Genomic DNA, 21,811 nt, shown 5'->3' on the forward strand with positions numbered 1-21,811 from the left:
TCACCTCAAGTGCCTTGTCGGTCAGGGGTGAACGTTCTACATGTGAGCAATCAATGATGTTTATCCAGCCGGTTTGTTTATATACGGGTCAGCGAAGCAGGGAATCCCAGGAAGAATCACCTGTCTCCTTAACAAGAAGTATGTATCATTTGCTACAAGGGTAGTTTGTCAATATGTTGTTTATACTGTGATTTAAACCGTAGATGAGCAAATACGTGGAAAGAATTACTATTTCTTATTTGGCAATGTTGTAAACAGGTTGGCCTAGTTGTCGTGTTGACCTGTCTGTGCCCTTTCAAATATTGCTACCATTTGAAACGTACTCTGCTTGGGGGTACCATTACGCACACTTTTCTAACTCTGCATACCTATCCTAAAGCAAATGAATCATATTATTTCGCAGTTGTACTGGTCAAGCAACTGTTTTTCGTCCTTTTTGCCAATTCACGTCAATTTTCAGGTTATATAAGGGACACCAAAACGCTGTAAACATGCCGGAGCACGAGTACCAAGGCATTAGGTTTCCTGGTGAAATTTCTAAGGAAACTTTGGATGTCATTCCTGACTACCCTGTCCGAGACGACGACATTTTCATCGTGACCTACCCAAAAACAGGTGAGCTGTATCTTTCTTTGTGAATCTTTCTCTAGAACTTGTAATTTGTCGCATTTGAGCGGTCACCTTTGATCAGGGTCAACCCAATCTGCACTGTCAGCAGCTACATAATCACGAGGAGTGTTCAACAACACTTTGCAACCTTCTGGAAGCAAGAAAAATCAAATGTCGCGGGATAATCATAAAACATAAAAAAAGCTCTTACCAATTTCCGACAAAACAAACAAATATGTTTGCATCGAAGTTGGAAAAAGTAGATTTAGAACCTATGTTAGAAGTCCTATCAATGTTAGTATATGTTTAAAGTTAAAACTTTTGATCCAACAAAAAGAAATCTCTCACCTAGAGCTTTCGACCAGTCACTCTGGTCTTCCTCAGTAGACTGACAGAGTTACTGGTCGAAAGCTCTAGGTTAGAGATTTCTTTGAGTTGGATCAAAAGTTTTAACTTTAAACATGTAACTACCCACACAGATGAACTTTCATGATAATGTTAGTTTATGCATTTTGCTGCTACTTGTTGTAGTTTGACAGGGCATGAATGTGCCCCTGAATGTGTTAGCTAGGTTAGCGTGAATGTTTTGTTCTATCAGGTACGAACTGGATGATGGAAATAGTGAGCAAGGTCATGAAAGCTGCCGGAAAGATGGCTACTCCTGAAGAACACTCCATGTGGTGTTTCGAACTGCAGATGCCAGGGCTTGACGAAAAACCACGTCACGAACTTATAAAGGACGCGCCATCTCCACGTATAATCCACACACACCTACAACGGCAGCTGGCCCCCAAAATGGTCGCCAATCCAACAGGAAAGGTATCGTTTTGTCACTACCTTTGTCTAACCTTGAAATGCACTCTTCTCCCAAGGAAACCCCTTGCTTCTACCCAAGTCCACTCATCAAGATTTACTAAGAGGGGAAGATTATATAAAAATGAAGATGACTGATAATGAAATGTGAAGGTCTCTGACATATCCAGAAGTGTTTTGCCTGCCTCAGAAAATTCAAATCTGATCTTCTTACCCACAATGCATCTTGCCGCGCATGCGCACTTGGGCTTTGAAACTTTGAACCATGGATCTGGCGTTTGTCCGCCGATTTAATAGGTCTTACACTGTTTTGCTTCTTTCACCGATACATTTGTATGAAAATTATGCAAAATACATATTATAAGATTTAAAAAATATTTTGGAAAATGTCTTTACTTGGAGTCTTATTCCCTTTGTTTCCAGATAAAAGTGATAGTAGTGATGAGGAATCCAAAAGACACGGCTGTGTCTTTTTACCACTACGAGAAGAAAATGTTCAAGGAGTACAGCCGCCCCGGCGATGTTGTCCCTAAACGTTACGAATCTTGGGAAGCCTATGCAGACAACTTCCTTAAAGGAAAAGGTACGTCAACGCAACAAACAATGTGGTTTCAATCTATACAACAACAATCTCGTGACCAAGTGTCAAGTTAAAATATTGACGATCAGTGTCCAAATTACGTTATGGAGGCTGGTGCAGTAATGGCACTTACGAACGGGATGTGAGCTTGCATGGCTCCGTTTGCCTGGCTGTGCGCACCGGTAATTTGGTGATGTCTTACACGAAACGTGCCATTCTCTCGAATTATGCCCTCTACAAAACTAAACAATCACATACACCCACAAACACATACCGACCGGAAAACAAATCCATCTTGGCAAAGATAAAGAAATTCGTCAAAATACTTTACGTATATGATATCATATATTAATGAATGGTAACGAAGCAGCTAAATGGTAGTCATAACTATCTAATATTCTAAAATAAAACAAAATAATAATTATTTTTTCTCCGACTTGAAGTCATTTTTGGTGACTTCTACAACCATGTCCTCGGCTGGTGGCAGATGAAGGATGACCACCATTTTCTCTTCCTGAAGTATGAAGACATGAAGAAGGTAAAATATCTTCTACACTTACATGTTCATTTTCCAATTCACCATGGTTATGTACATATACTTTGTAACCCCTGCTTCGGGTACTGGGTCATTTATTCAAACTTGCCTTAGCTTGATTTTTCTGACTTATGCCAAGGTCACATTTCCAAACCTGGGCCCGGCCGGCTGTTTTAACAATCCATATCATGAATATACAGAAACTGTGCCCATGATTATCATCAAAAACCTTTCTGTGCTTTGTTGTCTTTAGTATCGTACTTTTCGTTCCCCAAAGCTGCCCGGCCGGGCCCCGTGTGGGAATTGTGACCTCAGCATTACGGGAAGAAGAGATGCTTCTTCATTGAGCATTAGTTTATGCCAATGTGGTGTTGTACTAAACATACTCTTTAAAAAATACAGCTTTTAAGTTGAAATGACTGACAATTGAGTGATTCTGTTTGTTGTTCTCATAGGACCTGCGCAGTGTGGTCAGCGAGGTCGCATCCTTCCTGGAGACCAGCCTAGACGCCGCTGCCGTCACCAACATTGCCGACTCGTGCACTTTTAACAATTTAAAGGCAGTCTGGAGCAATTCAGGATCAGTTATGAAAGAAAACATCTGCAGAAAAGGTAAGTTGCCTGATTATCAAATTATAATTAGAAATTTAAAAAAAACTACACATTATATCGCCGTATTCGATAGCTGTAAGATGGTGTAGACTTGTACTTGCACATGCACATGGTGTTGTGTAGAATTGTACTTGCACATGCACATGGAATAGATGGTGTAGACTTGTACTTGCACATGTTTTGATCATGCGGCACTGTGTGTAATAACAGTTGTCATTTTGGGGTCCCAACAAGACCTACCCACATAAGACAAATTATTTAAGCCTTGTTTTAGAATAATCGTGTTAACAAACAAACAAACACAAACAAACAACAAACCACAAGAACACTATATACTATCGATAATAATGGGATGTTGCATTGGTTTTCTTTCCTTGCAGGTGTCATTGGCGATTGGAAGAGCATGTTCACACCGGAGAAAAATGAAGCCTATGATGACAAGCACAAGCTCAGGCTGGCTGGGACTGGTCTGGAGTTTGATTTTGAGTAGTACCACGCATATGTGCGTGTAGTAAACGTCAGGGTAGAGATCGCGGCCAGGCAAAGTCACTGATTCTGTGACTTTATTAAGGGTGATTTTATTATTTTTCTGACACTCATAGATGTTAAGAATTGCTGTATACTACTATACATCTTGACATACGTAAACCTACAAAAATATTTGGGTGCACTAGTGCACCCTCAGGAAAAAAAAATTGGTTGCACAGCTTCAAATTTAGGTGCACTAAGGTGCACATGCACCCAGTATTTCGAGCCTTGGGTTGTAATATTGCTTAATATTGCTTAAGATTGATTATTATCTGTTTCCTTTTAACAGGATGAACGCACACATTGCTTTTCAGGCATGACCTGTACATAAGAAGAAAAATTTTGTTTTGGAGTTTTGTATTGGAATTTAGTGAATTGAACTACCAGTGCTGCACTACATAGAGTGGAACATGTCCACTTACTAGAGAAATTACTGTTTTTGTTATCATTTTGTGAAATATAAGTTCTTACAACCACACTACATAGAAAAAAAGAATTTCAACGAAGTCATATTCATGTAATTCAAATCCCACATGCAAGATGCTCAAAAGCCATTGAGAAGTCAGAGGCAGAGCATACATGTATAAACAACAACGGAGAAGACAACACTTCCAAAAAAGACAGACGTTATTTTTGTATGTATAAAACTTTTCTAAAAAATTATCTCATTGCTTGAATTATTATGTTTACCTTTACAGAATGAAAACATTGTTTTTCCTCAGTTTCTTCTTCTTCTTCTTCCGTTCCAAACAAACAAGGTCAGTAAAATACAGGGTGATCCAGATCAATCCATGCAAATTTTATTCATGTGTGCAAATTTATGCGATTTTTTAAAATTTCATAATTTTAATGACTGCGTTAATTTATTCATAACTATGAATACTTATGTGTAATTATGAATTAATTTATGTATGTTTTAATATGATATATTATGAGGGTGTCATGGCATAATTGGAGGAGGTCAGATAGAGTTCAGTGTGCACTTTTGAACCCGGCTACCTGGGTGACCTGTCACCTAGTGTATCGATGCTTTATGTCTGTTTTCATGTTCATAATTATTATTATTATCGAGGTATATTATTGGTAATCATGGTTTATACGTATTTATGTAGGTTTGATTACGCCATCAGAGGAGGTCTTTAGGTCAGGCAAAGTTAAGCGTGTTCTTCTTCAACTCAGATTACCAGGGTAACGTATTGTCAATCAATATTTTATGAACGCGTATGACAGAGACAAATACAAAAGCATGTCAGAAAGCTTATATTTATATGGTGATATACCGAACCCTATACCTTGCTATGAAAATGAACACGCACACACACCACATAGAATTTGAATAGTCTTTTTCTATTTTTTTACTGATGCAGTTGTATGAATGAATGAATGATCTTTATTGCTAGACAGTTGTACATGGTACAATGTATGGCAAGGATGACAATGTAGCCTTGACAATCATACTAGTCAATTCCTGGAAACTAAAACTACATAATTACAACGTAAGTGGCGTATTGACATGATGTACATTATATCAAACATTTCTGTCTGTCACAATCCTTTCTCTCTTTTCTAAAGCGTTACATACGTATTGGCCTAGGTACATAGAAACCATGAAAAATCAAGCACTTTATTAAAACACATTTAAGTTTATTTCAAACCTCAAATCTTTTCCCCACGGCAAAGCTGGATTGTCAGGTTTCTTTAGATACAAATATTCAAAGGCACTACTTGTAATGAGCTACAGCCAAGATATTGAAATGACACCACGATTTCATCCCCTGTCCCAGTGGGTTGGTCCAACCTGTGAAGAAATTCACATTTTGGGTGTATATTTCAAGACATACATTCTTCTGTTCCTCTTACCGGAAAACTGGGCCTATCTGAACAAATTTGCCCAGGGAAAAATTTTCAGGAAAAAAATTCCCAAATATGAATCATGCAAATGTCGATTAGATGTTCCTTCTAGCCTCTACCGGTCTTCTGGAGGCGGCTGGAAGGAGTAGAAATCGGCCAAATAGAGAGATAACATGCCAGGGGAGTTTGTCTGCTGGGAGAGAACATTTTGCGGCAAAATGTCCTCTCCCAGCAGACAAACTCCCCCGGCATGTTATATCTCTATTTGGCCGATTTCTACTCTTTCCCGCCGCCTCCCGAAGCCTGGTAGAGGCTGGTTCTTTCCCTGATGAGATCGGGATCTCTACCGGTGTTGAGCAAAATCCTTGAGCTGCCAAATACGTGAGAGGTAAGGTGTTAGGGCTAGAATTAAGGCTAGGTTTAATATCTGCTCCCACATTTTTCACTGTACAAAAAAGCGAGAAGAAGTTGACCTGTCTGTATTAGCTCAGTGACTAGAACATTATGTATTAGCCTAGTATAGTACCCTTGTATGTTCCTTATGTATGTATGTCTAAGTCAAGTAGTGCATCTTTTGTCTCCAATTTTCTATATACGTTTGTTATGTGTCTGTCATACTCAGTATCTTGACCTGTACCTAGCCCGTCGTGGCATGAATGTACAATAAAGGTATCTCAATTTCAATTTCAATTTCAATATTAGAGTTAGAGTTAGGGTTATAATTGGGATCATTGCTAGGGTTAGACTTAAGATTGGGGATAGGTTGGGTTTAGTCTACCACATCACAACTAAACCCCCTCAAACCCCTTGTCTCATATTAGAAACCCCTGATTTGGGAGTCATGTATTTGGCAGAGTGATGTATATGGCTTGGTACAGGCAGAATCAGTGACTTTGCCTGGCCGCGATCTCTACCCTGACGTTTACTACACGCACATATGCGTGGTACTACTCAAAATCAAACTCCAGACCAGTCCCAGCCAGCCTGAGCTTGTGCTTGTCATCATAGGCTTCATTTTTCTCCGGTGTGAACATGCTCTTCCAATCGCCAATGACACCTGCAAGGAAAGAAAACCAATGCAACATCCCATTATTATCGATAGTATGTAGTGTTCTTGTGGTTTGTTGTTTGTTTGTGTTTGTTTGTTTGTTTGTTAACACGATTATTCTAAAACAAGGCTTAAATAATTTGTCTTATGTGGGTAGGTCTTGTTGGGACCCCAAAATGACAACTGTTATTACACACAGTGCTACATAATCAAAACATGTGCAAGTACAAGTCTACACCATCGATACCATGTGCATGTGCGAGTACAAGTCTACACAACACCATGTGCATGTGCAAGTACAAGTCTACTCCATCTTACAGCTATCGAATACGGCGATATAATGTGTAGTTTTTTTTAAATTTCTAATTATAATTTGATAATCAGGCAACTTACCTTTTCTGCAGATGTTTTCTTTCATAACTGATCCTGAATTGCTCCAGGCTGCCTTTAGAGTGTTAAATGTGCATGAATCGGCAATGTTGGTGACGGCAGCGTCGTCTAGGCTGGTCTCCAGGAAGGATGCGACTTCGCTGACCACACTGCGCAGGTCCTATGAGAACAACAAACACAATCACTCAATTGTCAGTCATTTCAACTTAAAAGCTGTATTTTTTAAAGAGTATGTTTAGTACAACACCACATTGGCATAAACTAATGCTCAATGAAGAAGCATCTCTTCTTCCCGTAATGCTGAGGTCACAATTCCCACACGGGGCCCGGCCGGGCAGCTTTGGGGAACGAAAATTACGATATAAAAGACAACAAAGCACAGAAAGGTTTTTGATGATAATCATACACACAATTTCTGTATATTCATGATATGGATTGTTAAAACAGTCGGCCGGGCCCCGGTTTGGAAAATGTGACCTTGGCATAAGTCAGAAAAATCAAGCTAAGGCAAGTTTGAATAACTGACCCAGTACCCGAAGCAGGGGTTACAAAGTATATGTACATAACCATGGTGAATTGGAAAATGAACATGTAAGTGTAGAAGATATTTTACCTTCTTCATGTCTTCATACTTCAGGAAGAGAAAATGGCGGTCATCCTTCATCTGCCACCAGCCGAGGACGTGGTCGTAGAAGTCACCAAAAATGACTTCAAGTCGGAGAAAAAATAATTATTATTTTGTTTTATTTTGGAATATTAGATAGTAATGACTACCATTTAGCTGATTCGTTACCATTCATTAATATATGATATCATATACGTAAAGTATTTTGACGAATGTCTTTATCTTTGCCAAGATGGATCTGTTTTCATGTCGGCATGTGTTTGTGGGTTCATGGGATTGTTTAGATTTGTAGAGGGGATAATTCGAGAGAATGGCACGTTTCGTGTAAGACATCACCAAATTACCGGTGCGCACAGCCAGGCACGCGGAGCCATGCAAGCTCACATCCCGACCGTAAGTGCCATCCCCCCCCCCACCGGCATTAATGCACCAGCCTACATAACGTAATTTGGACACTGATCGTCAATATTTTAACTTGACACTTGGTCATGAGATTCTTGTTGTATAGATTGAAACCACATTGCTTGTTGCGTTGACGTACCTTTTCCTTTAAGGAAGTTGTCTGCATAGGCTTCCCAAGATTCGTAACGTTTAGGGACAACATCGCCGGGGCGGCTGTACTCCTTGAACATTTTCTTCTCGTAGTGGTAAAAAGACACAGCCGTGTCTTTTGGATTCCTCATCACTACTATCACTTTTATCTGGAAACAAAGGAAAGAAGACTCCAAGTAAAGACATTTTCCAAAATATTTTTTAAATCTTATAATATGTATTTTGCATAATTGTCATACAAATGTATCGGTGAAAGAAGCAAAACAGTGTAAGACCTATTAAATCGACGGACAAACGCCAGATGCATGGTTCAAAATTTCAAAGCCCAAGTGCGCATGCGCGGCAAGATGCATTGTGGGTAAGAAGATCAGATTTGAATTTTCTGAGGCAGGCAAAACACTTCTGGATATGTCAGAGACCTTCACATTTCATTATCAGTCATTTACCCAAGGCCTTAATGCCCATTAGTAAAATGTAGTAGACTAAACGTCAGTTTTCTTTCCAATGACGTGCACAAACCTCGGTTGCAGCGTTCAAAAATAAGACTGACTATGGCTATCGACTATAGAGTGTAACGTCTCTCAATTGTCTCAATATGTTATATTATACCGTACCTTAGAAACTTACACAATTCTATCTTCATTTTTGTATAATCTTCCCCTTTTAGTAAATCTTGATGAGTGTACTTGGGTAGAAGCAAGGGGTTTCCTTGGGAGAAGAGTGCATTTCAAGGTTAGACAAAGGTAGTGACAAAACAATACCTTTCCTGTTGGATTGGCGACCATTTTGGGGGCCAGCTGCCGTTGTAGGTGTGTGTGGATTATACGTGGAGATGGCGCGTCCTTTATAAGTTCGTGACGTGGTTTTTCGTCAAGCCCTGGCATCTGCAGTTCGAAACACCACATGGAGTGTTCTTCAGGAGTAGCCATCTTTCCTGCAGCTTTCATGACCTTGCTCACTATTTCCATCATCCAGTTCGTACCTGATAAAACAACATGCACATCCAGGGGCACATTAATGCCCTGTCAAATACCAAACTACAACATGTAGTAGCAAAATGCATCAACTAACATTGAAAGGACTTCTAACATGGGTTCTATAACTACTCTTTACTAACTTCGATGCAAACCTATTTGTTTGTTTTGTCGGAAATTGGTAAGAGCTTTTTTTTAATGTTTTATGATTATCCCACGACATTTGGTTTCTCTTGCTTCCAGAAGGTTGCAAAGATAGATTCTTTATTGACACAACAAAAAAGTACAGAGACTTTTGTATGGTATTTTACAACTTAACTAAAGATCTAACAAGGAGAAGTCGTAGACATCATCCCTCCATGAAATAGCTTTTTATTTTGTAATCTTTTGGTGTATTTCAATAGAGATATTATGAGTCAAACTTTGTTTTTATCAGCAGAATGATTTGTGGTGGCACTTTGTATTTATCAAGCTGTCATGTGCAGGCGTTTAGTGTCTTGTTACCATGGCCAGCAGGTCATTTGCCTGTACATGTAGGTCAATGACCAGACAGGCAAATGACCTGCAGACCAGACAAACAAGATTTATTACCTCAGTCCTGACATCAACAGCCTCACTACAGAGCACACTCTAGCCATGAGAAAGGAATTTCAATGATACACAAAATTTCACCTTCAAATTACCCACCATCTGCAGACACAAATTTGAACAACTGACTAAACATGTACATCACAGACGCTACTTTGGATCAATAAACTATCATTGACAGCACACCATTCAATGACCCAAACACAACCAGACTATATTTCCTGCAGACTCTGTCTAGGGGTAAAAATAGATAGGGCTGCCTGGGTCTGACCTGCCAGCTGGAGGTATAAACAAAAACACTCTGTCCCAAGTTTGGGGTCAAACAGACCATCCTATTATGAAATAGGGGTGAAAATGTGAAAATCCTTTTAAATTAAGCAATAAAATATGCGACAACCTGCTAATGCACTCCAAAACACAAAGAGACTCAACAACTACCCACATACCTAATATCATACCAAACCATCCCCCAGATTTTCCAAACATTCAACACAAAAAGTCCAACATTAAACATTTTGTAAATATCAAACGCAAACAGCTAGGGGACCCAAATTTAAACCACTAAACCATGGTAATAACAACAACACGCTACCTTAATATCGCACAAACAGTCCATAACGCGAAAACAATAGAATAAAAAAATTAAACTGCAGTACCAAGGTCAATCACCAGGGGCTCAAAGTCAACCTAAACAATCTCCAAGGCCCCATCCATCAATCTGCCAAATATCGTACAGTTCCTTCTCACCGATCTTCAGATATCAGACCAAACATGAAACGGAGTAAAAACAATACCCTCATTTACATGGAGGGTAACAAAGCTAAATACATGTGTGAATAACGCTATCTTAAGTACAGAGTATATGTATGATGTAACAATAAAGGTTAACTATTCTCTAACATGTGTTCTCTAAGATCGAAACATTCTTTAATGTATTTTCCTATTTGAACACTGTATTGGTTATCTCCCCTGAGAATTTAGTTGCATTTCTCTATAGCATCTAACGTATTGAAATCAATTGTATATATATATATTTAGCCGCTGACAACGCAGATTGGGTTGACCCTGATCAAAGGTGTGACCGCTTCCAAATGCGACAAATTACAAAGTTCTAGAGAAAGATACACAAAGAAAGATACAGCTCACCTGTTTTTGGGTAGGTCACGATGAAAATATCGTCATCTCGGACAGGGTAGTCAGGAATAGCATCCAAAGTTTCCTTAGAAATTTCACCAGGAAACATAATGCCTTGGTACTCGTGTTCCGGCATGTTTACAGCGCTTTGGTGTCCCTTATATAACCTGAAAATTGACGTGAATTGGCAAAAAGGAAGAAAAACAGTTGCTTGACCAGTACAACTGCGAAATAATATGATTCATTTGCTTTAGGATAGGTATGCAGAGTTAGAAAAGTGTGCGTAATGGTACCCCCAAGCAGACTACGTTTCAAATGGTAGCAATATTTGAAAGGGCACAGACAGGTCAACACGACAACTAGGCCAACCTGTTTACAACATTGCCAAATAAGAAATATTAATTCTTTCCACGTATTTGCTCATCTACGGTTTAAATCACAGTATAAACAACATATTGACAAACTACCCTTGTAGCAAATGATACATACTTCTTGTTAAGGAGACAGATGATTCTTCCTGGGATCCCCTGCTTCGCTGACCCGTATATAAACAAACGGGCTGGATAAACATCATTGATTGCTCACATGTAGAACGTTCACCCCTGACCGACAAGGCACTTAAGGTGAGCTTTTACATAAGTTACGCGAGGTGCGGAAACGTTCGTTCGGACGTGTATGATAACGGGCGCCGGGCACAACTCCCTCTGTGACACGTACTAAGTACATAGCCAATGTCAAAACCCTTCAATCCGTATATAACTTTGCCCAGCGATGCCGTATCATGTTGAAACTTAACACAATGCTAGTAGTGTTTGAAATCTACTAGATACTTGTGGATATGTATGTGATGCTAGTATATTGGATTTTTTGGTTAAAAATGCACATTTTGGTTAAAAAATACATAGCTCACTTCATATACTCACAACACTATTGGCATCTATATTCTGCAAGATAAGGGTTCACCTCCAATACTTTTACCTTGTCCGCGGCTATTTTGGTTTTAGTGTTGGGATCTTTTAAAAATGTATTCAAAAATGTCCCTTTTGCTCTTTTTGGCCTCAAAAACGTTAAAACGTTTACCGTGTTGATATCAAATGGTTTGCTGACAATAGTATAGTCATAAAGGACATTGTCCATCGACTAATTCTTTTGTTTAAAGTTTAAAACATTCTGTGTTTTGTTTAATATAAACGAAAAGGTGTAAATCTTGTGTATGAAAACCTACGATAACATCCCATTTGTATAGTTTATAAACTGAAAAGAAGTTTGCGTAATATATTTAAAATGTACTTTCTTTGGCATCTCAAAATGGCTTATTGGATACTTTCCTGAACATCTTGACAAAAAAATAATTTCTGTATACAAATAAAGCATTAGACCCACTGGTGCAAAACCACACCATAGCATCTTCCAGTACCACTATGGCACATTTATGTCTCAGTCATGTTGTGAGGAGACCATCTGTCCAAGGAGATCGCTTTTCTTCGGTCCCCTGGGTGGTCGCCTTGGGCAGGTTTGACTGTATATGTATTACACGACACTGCTGTTCATGTGCTAGTAGATATCTTTCAGCACATTGCTGTTTCTCCCAAGTCAACGTGCCAAAAAGTGGAAATAAGAGCTGGTAGCCAGACCATGTATTATTTTATTGTACATCTCAACCCTCCTCCACCAAAGGCTATTGACATGTTCTTCAGATGTAATATTATGCATGTTTGTTTGTCTTTACAACTGAACTGAATGTGTGATACTCCCCAAATAATAACCTTGGACTAAGACAAGGCCTACCCAGCACTAGACTTGATTTCGTGTGTTCCTGTGTTATTGCATATACTAGTATATCAATGAATTTACTTGCTTGACAATCAGGATTCACTCCCCAGATGAGATAGGGATCTCTACCGGTGTTGAGCCAAATCCTTGATCTGTCACATACGTGAGAGGTAAGGTGTTAGGGCTATGGTTAAAGTTAGGGGCTGGTGTTCGGGTTCGGGTTAGGGTTCGGAATCATCGTTCAGGGCTAGGGGTACGACTTACGATTGGGGTTATGTTAGGTTTAGTCTCCCACATCACCACTTAACCCCTCCAATCCCCTTGTCTTGGGTATATTAGAAACCCCCAAGTAGTGTCGGAGTCATGTATTTGGCAGGGTGATGCATATGGCTTGACACAGGCAGAATCAGTGACTCAGCCGGGCCGCGACCTCTATCCTAACATTTGCTACACGCACATATGCACGGTACTACTCAAAATCAAACTCCAGACCAGTCCCATCCAGCCTGAGCTTGTGCTTGGCATCATAGGCTTCATTTTGCTCCGGCGTGAACATGCTCTTCCAATCGCCAATGATACCTGCAAGGAAAGAAACCAATGCAACATCCCATTATTACTGATAGTGTTCTTGTGGTTTGTTGTTTGTGTGCGTTTGTTTGTTAACACAAGGCTTAAATAATTTGTCTTCTGTGGGTAGGTCTTGATGGGACCCCAAAATGACAACTGTTATTGCACGCAGTGCTACATAATCAAAACATGTGCAAGTACAAGTCTACACCATCGATATCATGTGCATGTGCAAGTACAAGTCTATTACAGCTATCGAATACGGCGATATAATGTGTAGTTTTTTAATTTATAAATATAATTAGGCAACTTACCTTTTCTGCAGATGTTTTCTTTCATAACTGATCCTGAATTGCTCCAGGCTGCCTTTAGAGTGTTAAAAGTGCATGACTCGGCAATGTTGGTGACGGCAGCGTCGTCTAGGCTGGTCTCCAGGAAAGAAGCGACCTCGCTGACCACACTGCGCAGGTCCTGTGATAACAACAAACGCAATCACTCAATTGTTAGTCATTTTAATTTAAAAGCTGTATTTTTTAAAAAGTATGTTTAGTACAACACCACATTGGCCACTTGGCATAAACTTAATGCCAAGGACCCGTCACAATCCTCGGAGCACAACCGCAAGGTAGGGGCAAAACCCACTGGCGCTTGTACCCACGTACCAATCAAGACCGCCTAGCTCTGGTACAAGCAGGAGCTATCACACTCCGTGGGCAAGAAGCCTCATTGCTTCGAAAAACGCGTTCGTTGTAAGGCCGGGGGCAACAACAACAAGAGTCATTGTAAGCAACGTGCCGCTGTCGTACGACAATGAAGAAATAAGCAAGACTCTAACCACAAGGGGCTACAAGTTGATGAGCAGGGTGATATATGAAAGAGCTAGGAACAAAGAAGGCAAACTTACACGGTTTCTGACTGGCAGAAGATTTGTGTATATTGAAAAACCCAGCACACCGCTCCCTCCCAAGATATCTGTAGGAGCCTTTGTAGCTGAGTTTTACCACAGAGAACAGAAAGAGGCCGGTCGGTCCAGAGCACAAAAATGCAGCAATTGCCTTCAGGAAGGGCACCACAGAAGCATGTGTGAAAATGAGATCATCTGGCACCAGTGTAAGAAACCTGGGCACAGGAGAGGTGATCCAGCATGCGAGCTGGAGAATGGAGAAGTCACCATCACCAGTGTAGCCGAGACCAACACCGGCTACACAAGCAACAGTCCTGCAGCACCTGAGGTGGAGCGTAGACAGGAGAGTGACACAGGAGACGAGGCCTCTGAAGCGGACGAGACGGATGGAGAGCCTATCCTGGACAACCCGGAGGGAAGAACAGAAACCAGACAACCCAGAGGACGTGGATACTCAACAAGAAGCAGGACTCATACTAGTAGCAACGTAAACAACCAGAAACACGCAAGGGACAATAACTGTGACAATAACACCCCTGATACACATGTAGATGACCAGCGAGACTCAACACAGCCATCAATTGAACTGTGGCTAAAAGAACAGAGAAAGGCAAAAGGGAAACAAGGTGCGAGAGGAAGTAAGTTGAAGAAAAAAGCTACATAAATTCTGTAAACAACATATCATGTTGTCAGAGGTTTCCACTTCAAAATTACACAAATGCATAAACCACAATGAATACATGTAATAAAATAAAACTGATTTCCTTTAACTGTAGAGGAATCAGATCATACAGTAAAAGACTTAAGATTATATCTTGGCTAAAAAAGAAAAAGGCTGACATATGCCTATTACAGGAAACTTACCTGACAAATGATATGAAACATACTATTGATAAGCAATGGACAGGTAAAACCATACACTCATTTGGTACAAACCATAGTAGAGGTGTAAGTATTCTCTTTGACAGTAAACTACCTGTGGAAATCCTGGAGCAAAAAACAGACACTGAAGGAAGAAAAATTGCTGTCAACATCAAATTATATAAGGAAAAATACACTCTACTATGTCTATATGCACCAAATGGGCAAAAGGATAGAAATGTTTTCTTCCATGATATTCAAGAATGGTTACAAGATTGGAATTGTTACTCAATGCTAGTTGGAGGTGATTCTAACTCCATTTTTGATAAAAATCTGGACAAAAATGGGGGATCCTCTTTAACCCATGAAAAAAACCAATCTTTAAAAGACCTTTGCTCTCCTTTCGATCTTATAGACATTTTTCGTCATTTGCACCCATTAAATAAAAGTTTCACGTGGAGACAAAAAACACATCGAATAGCATGTAGACTTGACTACTGGCTTATTTCGAACACTCTGACAGCTGACATTTTTTAGGCTGACCACTATGCCAGCATATGTAGTGACCACAGCGCTGTATACATAAATATGCACAGCAGAGAAACACCAAGGGGAAATGGTTTCTGGAAACTGAATGTAAACCTGTTAACTGATTCAGAATATAAGAAAGAAGTAGAAAAGGTCATTAATGATACAAAAAAGGAATTGAAACATTGCACACCAGACACAATATGGGAAATATGTAAAATGAAGATTAAGGAGCTATCTATAAGCTGGTCCAAACATAAAAACAAAGAGAGAAACAAACTAGAAAAAGACCTAGAAAATAGACTAGAAAGACTAGAGAAAGAGATAGATACTGACTTAAACCCCCAAACTCTATCTGAATATGAGTATGTTAAAACACAGTTAGAAAGTATTATTCAGGAAAAGGTAAAAGGACAGCAAATAAGAGCAAAGACGAGATACATTATAGAAGGCGAAAAGCCAACTAAGTACTTCTTAAATTTAGAAAACAAAAAACAAAGTCAAAATTGTATAACCTCGTTAGAAAATGGGAAAATACATGACCAAGTGGAAATACTAAAGGAATGTAGAAGTTTTTATCAGACATTATACTCCTCCAAAAATGTACCTGATGATGAAATCAAGAAATACCTCAGTTCAATCAACATCCAGAAAACTTTATCTGACGAAGAAAAGGAAAGTTGTGACAAACCAATTACATAAAAGGAATGCGAGGAAGCTGTATTGGGTATGAAACCAGGTAAAACACCTGGATCTGATGGGCTACGACCTGAATTTTATAAACTCTTTTGGCCATCAATAGGAAGTTTAGTGCACTCTGTTATCTGTTGGTCACTCAATGAAGGCAAGATGCCACTTTCTTTCAGAAAAGCCATGCTAAGACTAATATTCAAAAATGGGGATGAAGAAGAACTAAGAAATTGGAGGCCTATACGCCTATTGAATACTGACTATAAAATCCTAGCTTTTGTCTTAGCTAATAGGATTAAACCTCTTCTGGGAAACCTAATTAATAAGGACCAGTGTGCCTACATTAAAGGACGTTTTATAGGACAAAATATCAGACTAATCCAGGATGTCATAGACTTCTGTGATACTGAAAAATGCAGGGAATGGTCTTATTTTTGGATTTTGAAAAGGCATTTGATTGTATAGAACACAATTTCATATTTAAAGTACTAGAAAAATTTAACTTTGGTCATAATTTCATAAAGTGGGTTGAAACCATATACACTGACTGCATAGCGTCAGTCATTAACAACGGCTGGAAGACAGCTAGCTTCCAAATCCAACGAGGAATAAGACATGGCTGTCCATTAAGCGCCTTGCTCTTCTTGTTTGTAGCTGAAATGCTATTCCACAGCATACAAAGCAATAAAAATATTAAAGGTATAAAGATTGATGAAGAAGAGATCAAACTCTGCCAAGTAGCAGATGACACTACATTATTCTTGTCAACTGAGGAATCATATGAAGCACTTAGATATATTAGATCTTTTTCATGTGTTGCTGGACCCAATTTAAATAGTGCCAAGACAAAAGGGTTATGGATAGGTACATGGAAGACCAAAAAGAAAGAAATAGGGGGAATTACATGGCCTTCAATACCAATAAAAACTCTGGGAGTGTACTTTGGTCATTGTAGTAAGAGTCTAATGAAATTAAACTGGGAAGACAAAGTGAGACAGATAAAAACAATACTTAACACCTGGAGAGAAAGAAATCTTACTCTTTTTGGAAAAATCACTATTGTAAAATCCTTAGCAGCAGCTAAGGTAACATATATTATGAATGCTTTGCCAGCTCCCTTGCATATTTTGAAGGAGCTCAATACTGCCTTCTTTAATTTTGTATGGGGGGGAAAGGGAGATAGAATAAAAAGAAAACAATAATTGGAAATTACAACCAAGGTGGACTTAGAATGTTGGATATATACAGTGTTAAGGACGCCCTACTTGCCTCATGGGCCAAACGTTTATGTAATGGTAGTGGCTCCTGGAGATGTATACCTTCTCACTACCTGTCAGCAGTGATGGGAAGTGTAAACCTAGCCTTTCAAATGAACTGGACTGAAGAAAAATATTTGGACAAGTTACCTACTTTTTACAAACAGATCATTGCTGCTTGGCAAAAAGCAAATGTTGTTTGTTTAAAACCACATACAGCACATGACATTCAAAACCAAGTTATCTGGGGGAACAGACATGTGATGTCAAAAGGTAAACCCCTGTTTTACTCACACTGGATTAAGTCTGGTTTTATTTATATAAGGGACATATTGCATGATGGTAAACTTATATCAGATGAGACCTGTTTTCAGAAGTTGATAATGAAGAAAAACTGGGCTTGTGAGCTCCTGGCTCTAAAACAAGCTATACCTAGACAGTGGAAATGTGGGACTTTTAATGTATTAAAGAAGAAAGGCGAAACATTGCCCACTTTGTATGTCGTTTCTGCAAAAAAAGGTAAAAACTGTAGACACTATTAAAACCTCTGATTTGTATCAAAACTTTGTTCAACAAAGATTCATATCACCATACGTAGAAAAAAAATGGGAAAGATTTTTCGAGTGCGAATTGAGGTGGAGAGACGTGTGGCAAAACCAAACAAATCCTGCATTGGGAGCACGTGTGTCACAAATTAATTATAAAATATTGCATGAAATACTACCTTGTGGAAAATTTTTATATGTTTGGAAAAATATGTCGAGCACATGTAATGTATGTAATTGTGTTGAAGACTACGAGCATTTGTTTTTAAAGTGTAAAAGATTGACAAATTTCTTGGGAAACTTGATATTTAAGTGTTTTAAATGTACTGTAATAGTAAATCTGAGAGAAATTGTACTGGGATACAAAACAAATTATTTGAACTCATCTGGAATATACGAAATAATCAACTTATTAATAGGTATTGCAAAGAATGTCATATTTAAGAACTGGTGTAATAACAGAAACAATGACAAATACACATCAATAGATCTATACTGTATTTTCAAATCAGAAATCATTGTATACTTCAAAGCAGTAAACAACAGAATGTACAAACATGTTCTTTGTAACTTGTAAACTTTGTATTTATGTATACATGTATGTGATGTAATGTTGCTTTTTATGAATAAAATTTTGAAAAAAAAAACTTAATGCTCACGGAAGAAGCAATTCTCTTCCTCCTAATGCTGAGGTCACAATTCCCACACGGGGCCCGGCCGGGCAGCTTTGGGGAACGAAAAGTACGATATAAAAGACAACAAAGCACAGAAAGGTTTTTGATGATAATCATGGGCACAATTTCTGTATATTCATGATATGGATTGTTAAAACAGCCCGGCCGGACCCAGGTTTGGAAATGTGACCTTGGCATAAGTAAGAAAAATCAAGCTAAGGCAAGTTTGAATAACTGACCCAGTACCCGAAGCAGGGGTTACGAAGGATACATAACCATGGTGAAATAAAAAATGAACATGTAAGTGATGAAGAAATTTTACCTTCTTCATATCTTCATACTTCAGGAAGAGAAAATGGCGGTCATCCTTCATCTGCCACCAGCCGAGGGCGTGGTCGTAGACGTCACCAAAAATGCCTTCAAGTCGGAAAAAAAGTATTACTTTGTTTTGTTTTGGAATATTAGATAGTTATGACTACCATTTAGCTGATTCGTTACCATTCATTAATATATGATATCATATACGTAAAGTATTTTGACGAATGTCTTTATCTTTGCCAAGATGGATCTGTTTTCATGTCGGCATGTGGGTTCATGGGATTGTTTAGATTTGTAGAGGGGATAATTCGAGAGAATTGGTATTGGTGCGCCAGCCACTTTCATTTTATGTTAATGCTATACTTTATGTCATCTTTATGTTTACATTTGTATTATGTTTTATGAGCAGCGGATTTACATAAGCACAACAAGTGCTTCCTATCCAATGCTCAAAAATCCATGTGAATAAAATAAAATAAAAATTCGAGAGAATGGCACGTTTCGTGTAAGACATCACCAAATTACCGGTGCGCACAGCCAGGCAAGCGGAGCCATGCAAGCTCACATCCCGATGGTAATTGTCACCCCCCCCCCCCAACCCGAGCATTAATGCACCAGCCTCCATAAAGTAATTTGGTCACCAATCGTCAATATTTTAACTTGACACTTGGTCACGAGAATGTTGTTGTATCGATTGAAACCATATTGTTTGTTGCGTTGACGTACCTTTTCCTTTAGAAAGTCGTCTGCATAGGCTTCCCAAGATTCGTAACGTTTAGGGACAACATCGCCGGGGCGGCTGTACTCCTTGAACATTTTCTTCTCGTAGTGGTAAAAAGACACAGCCGTGTCTTTTGGATTCCTCATCACTACAATCACTTTTATCTGGAAACAAAGGAAAGAAGACTCTGTGTGAAGACATTTTATGAAATCTATGTATTTTGCATAATTTACAGACAAATGTATTGGTAAGAGAAGCAAAGTAGTAAGACCAAAATTGAACATTGTGATAGAAAGCCGGATGGAGCTGCTTTAGTAAACGCCAATGTATCGTACACGCTTAAATTCCCAACTGCGCATGAGCGGCAAGATGCATTGTGGGTAATATGTCAGACTTAAAGCTCCTGAGACATGAATAAATCATGTCTTCTCGACATGTATTAAGAGTGAATTGCCAGGTCAGGGAACTTTAGCTTCTTAGAAATTGACCACATTTGACTTCAGTATATAACCTAATAGATACCCCTGCTCCTTCCCCTTTCATCTGTTGAATCTTGATGAGTGGACTTCGGTATAAGAGTGTATTTCAAGGTCGTGAGAAAATAATACCTTTCCTGTCATGAAAATTCATCTGTGTTGGTAGTTACATGTTTAAAGTTAAAACTTTTGGTCCAACACAAAAAATTCTCTCACCTAGAGCTTTCGACCAGTCACTCTGGTCTTCCTCAGTAGACTGACCCAGTGAAGATTGTCACGTGGCTTCTTTGAAGAGTGAAGAAGGCCATTTACATCAGGGCCCATTACCCTACATTGAACCGCGACGGGGGCTGACATCGTCTACCAGATACCTTTGACCCAGTGTTGACGTCACACTTCAAAGAAGTCACGTGACAAGCTTCACTGGGTCAGTCTACTGAGGAAAACCAGAGTGACTGGTCGAAAGCTCTAGGTGAGAGAATTTTTTGTGTTGGACCAAAAGTTTTAACTTTAAACAAATACCTTTCCTGTAGGATTGGCGACCATTTTTGGGGCCAGCTGCCGTGGTAGGTGTGTGTGGATGATACGTGGAGATGGCGCGTCCTTTATAAGTTCGTGACGTGGTTTTTCGTCAAGCCCCGGCATGTGCAGTTCGAAACACCACATGGAGTGTTCTTCAGGTGTAGCCATCTTTCCGGCAGCTTTCATGACCTTGCTCACTATTTCCATCATCCAGTTTGTACCTGATAAAACAACATGCACATCCAGGGGCACATTAATACCCTTTCAAATACCAAACTACAACATGTAGTAGCAAAATGCATCAACTAACATTGAAAGGACTTCTAACATGGGTTCTAAAACTACTCTATACTAACTTTGATGGAAACCTATTTGTTTCTTTTATTCGAAATTGGTAAGAGCTTTTGTTAATGCCTTATGATTATCCCACGACATTTGATTTTTCTTGCTTCGAGAGGGTTGCAAAGTATTGTTGAACACTCCTCGTGATTATGTAGCTGCTGACAACGCAGATTGGGTTGACCCTGATCAAAGGTGTGACCCCTTCCAAATGCGACAAATTACAAAGTTCTAGAGAAAGATACACAAAGAAAGATACAGATCACCTGTTTTTGGGTAGGTCACGATGAAAATGTCGTCGTCTCGGACATGGTAGTCAGGTATTGCATCCAAAGTTTCCTTAGAAATTTCACCAGGAAACCTAATGCCTTGGTACTCGTTTTCCGGCATGTTTACAGCGATTTAGTGACTCTTAGATAACCTGAAAATTGACGTGAATTGGCAAAAAGGAAGAAAAATAGTTGCTTGACCAATACAACTGCGAAATAATCTGATTCATTTGCTTTAGGATAGGTATGCAAAGTTACAAAAGTGTGCGTAATGGTACCCCCAAGCAGATTACATTTTAGATGGTAGCAACATTTGAAAGGGCACAGACAGGTCAACACGACAACTAGGCCAACCTGTTTACAACAGCGCCAAATAACAAAATAACAAATCTTTCCACGTATTTGTTCATCTACGGTTTAAATCACAGTATAAACAAAATATTGACAAACTACTCTTGTAATAAACGATACATACTTTTCGTAAAGCAGCCTGATGAGTCCTAACTGGGAACCCCTGCTTCGCTGACCA

The 21,811-nt window shown here is 39.2% G+C and overlaps 3 protein-coding genes across 4 annotated transcripts in view; 1 reads left to right on the top strand and 2 right to left on the bottom strand.

The window, feature by feature from the left end:
* Window positions 1-3,680, top strand: part of LOC109475895 (sulfotransferase 1C4-like) — a 12,369-nt gene extending 8,689 nt beyond the window's left edge. The window contains exons 7-10 of the mRNA XM_019776716.1: window positions 1,880-2,005; window positions 2,446-2,540; window positions 2,993-3,149; window positions 3,530-3,680. Coding sequence (XP_019632275.1) covers window positions 1,880-2,005; window positions 2,446-2,540; window positions 2,993-3,149; window positions 3,530-3,639 — 488 coding nt within the window. The 3' untranslated portion in view covers window positions 3,640-3,680. The remainder of the gene's footprint in view (window positions 1-1,879; window positions 2,006-2,445; window positions 2,541-2,992; window positions 3,150-3,529) is intronic.
* Window positions 3,681-6,245: 2,565 nt separating this feature from the next.
* LOC109475892 (sulfotransferase 6B1-like) lies at window positions 6,246-11,464 on the bottom strand. 2 transcript variants are annotated; one of them, XM_019776711.1, is made up of 7 exons: window positions 11,329-11,464; window positions 10,852-11,006; window positions 8,905-9,125; window positions 8,133-8,292; window positions 7,580-7,674; window positions 6,970-7,126; window positions 6,246-6,585 (listed from the first exon to the last, which is right to left on the bottom strand). In XM_019776711.1, the coding sequence occupies exons 2-7, from the start codon at window positions 10,973-10,975 to the stop codon at window positions 6,476-6,478; spliced, it is 867 nt and encodes a 288-aa protein (XP_019632270.1). In that variant the 5' UTR covers window positions 10,976-11,006; window positions 11,329-11,464; the 3' UTR covers window positions 6,246-6,475. The 2 variants fall into 2 exon arrangements, with proteins under 2 accessions (XP_019632270.1, XP_019632269.1); XM_019776710.1 differs by lacking the exon at window positions 11,329-11,464 and having other exon boundaries at window positions 10,852-11,193.
* Window positions 11,465-12,417: 953 nt separating this feature from the next.
* Window positions 12,418-21,407, bottom strand: LOC109475893 (amine sulfotransferase-like). The gene is made up of 7 exons (XM_019776712.1): window positions 21,280-21,407; window positions 20,675-20,895; window positions 19,682-19,840; window position 19,621; window positions 18,960-19,054; window positions 13,494-13,650; window positions 12,418-13,191 (listed from the first exon to the last, which is right to left on the bottom strand). The coding sequence occupies exons 1-7, from the start codon at window positions 21,401-21,403 to the stop codon at window positions 13,082-13,084; spliced, it is 867 nt and encodes a 288-aa protein (XP_019632271.1). The 5' UTR covers window positions 21,404-21,407; the 3' UTR covers window positions 12,418-13,081.
* Between the last annotated feature and the right edge of the window lie 404 nt (window positions 21,408-21,811).

This window comes from Branchiostoma belcheri, unplaced genomic scaffold (assembly GCF_001625305.1).
Source record: "Branchiostoma belcheri isolate BF01 breed outbred unplaced genomic scaffold, Haploidv18h27 scaffold35, whole genome shotgun sequence".
Taxonomy (NCBI): domain Eukaryota; kingdom Metazoa; phylum Chordata; class Leptocardii; order Amphioxiformes; family Branchiostomatidae; genus Branchiostoma; species Branchiostoma belcheri.

Bases quoted from the DNA above. Each gene is read 5' to 3' on its own strand.
- LOC109475893 (XM_019776712.1), bottom strand. From the start codon at position 21,403: ATGCCGGAAAACGAGTACCAAGGCATTAGGTTTCCTGGTGAAATTTCT. The intron at 20,896-21,279 runs GTGATCTGTATC...TTGTTTTATCAG, and splicing joins CGTGACCTACCCAAAAACAG to GTACAAACTGGATGATGGAA. The intron at 13,651-18,959 runs GTAAAATTTCTT...TTGTTATCACAG, and splicing joins AGTATGAAGATATGAAGAAG to GACCTGCGCAGTGTGGTCAG.
- LOC109475892 (XM_019776711.1), bottom strand. From the start codon at position 10,975: ATGCCGGAACACGAGTACCAAGGCATTATGTTTCCTGGTGAAATTTCT. The intron at 8,293-8,904 runs GTATTGTTTTGT...CTTTGTTTCCAG, and splicing joins TCGCCAATCCAACAGGAAAG to ATAAAAGTGATAGTAGTGAT. The intron at 7,127-7,579 runs GTAAAATATCTT...TTGTTCTCATAG, and splicing joins AGTATGAAGACATGAAGAAG to GACCTGCGCAGTGTGGTCAG.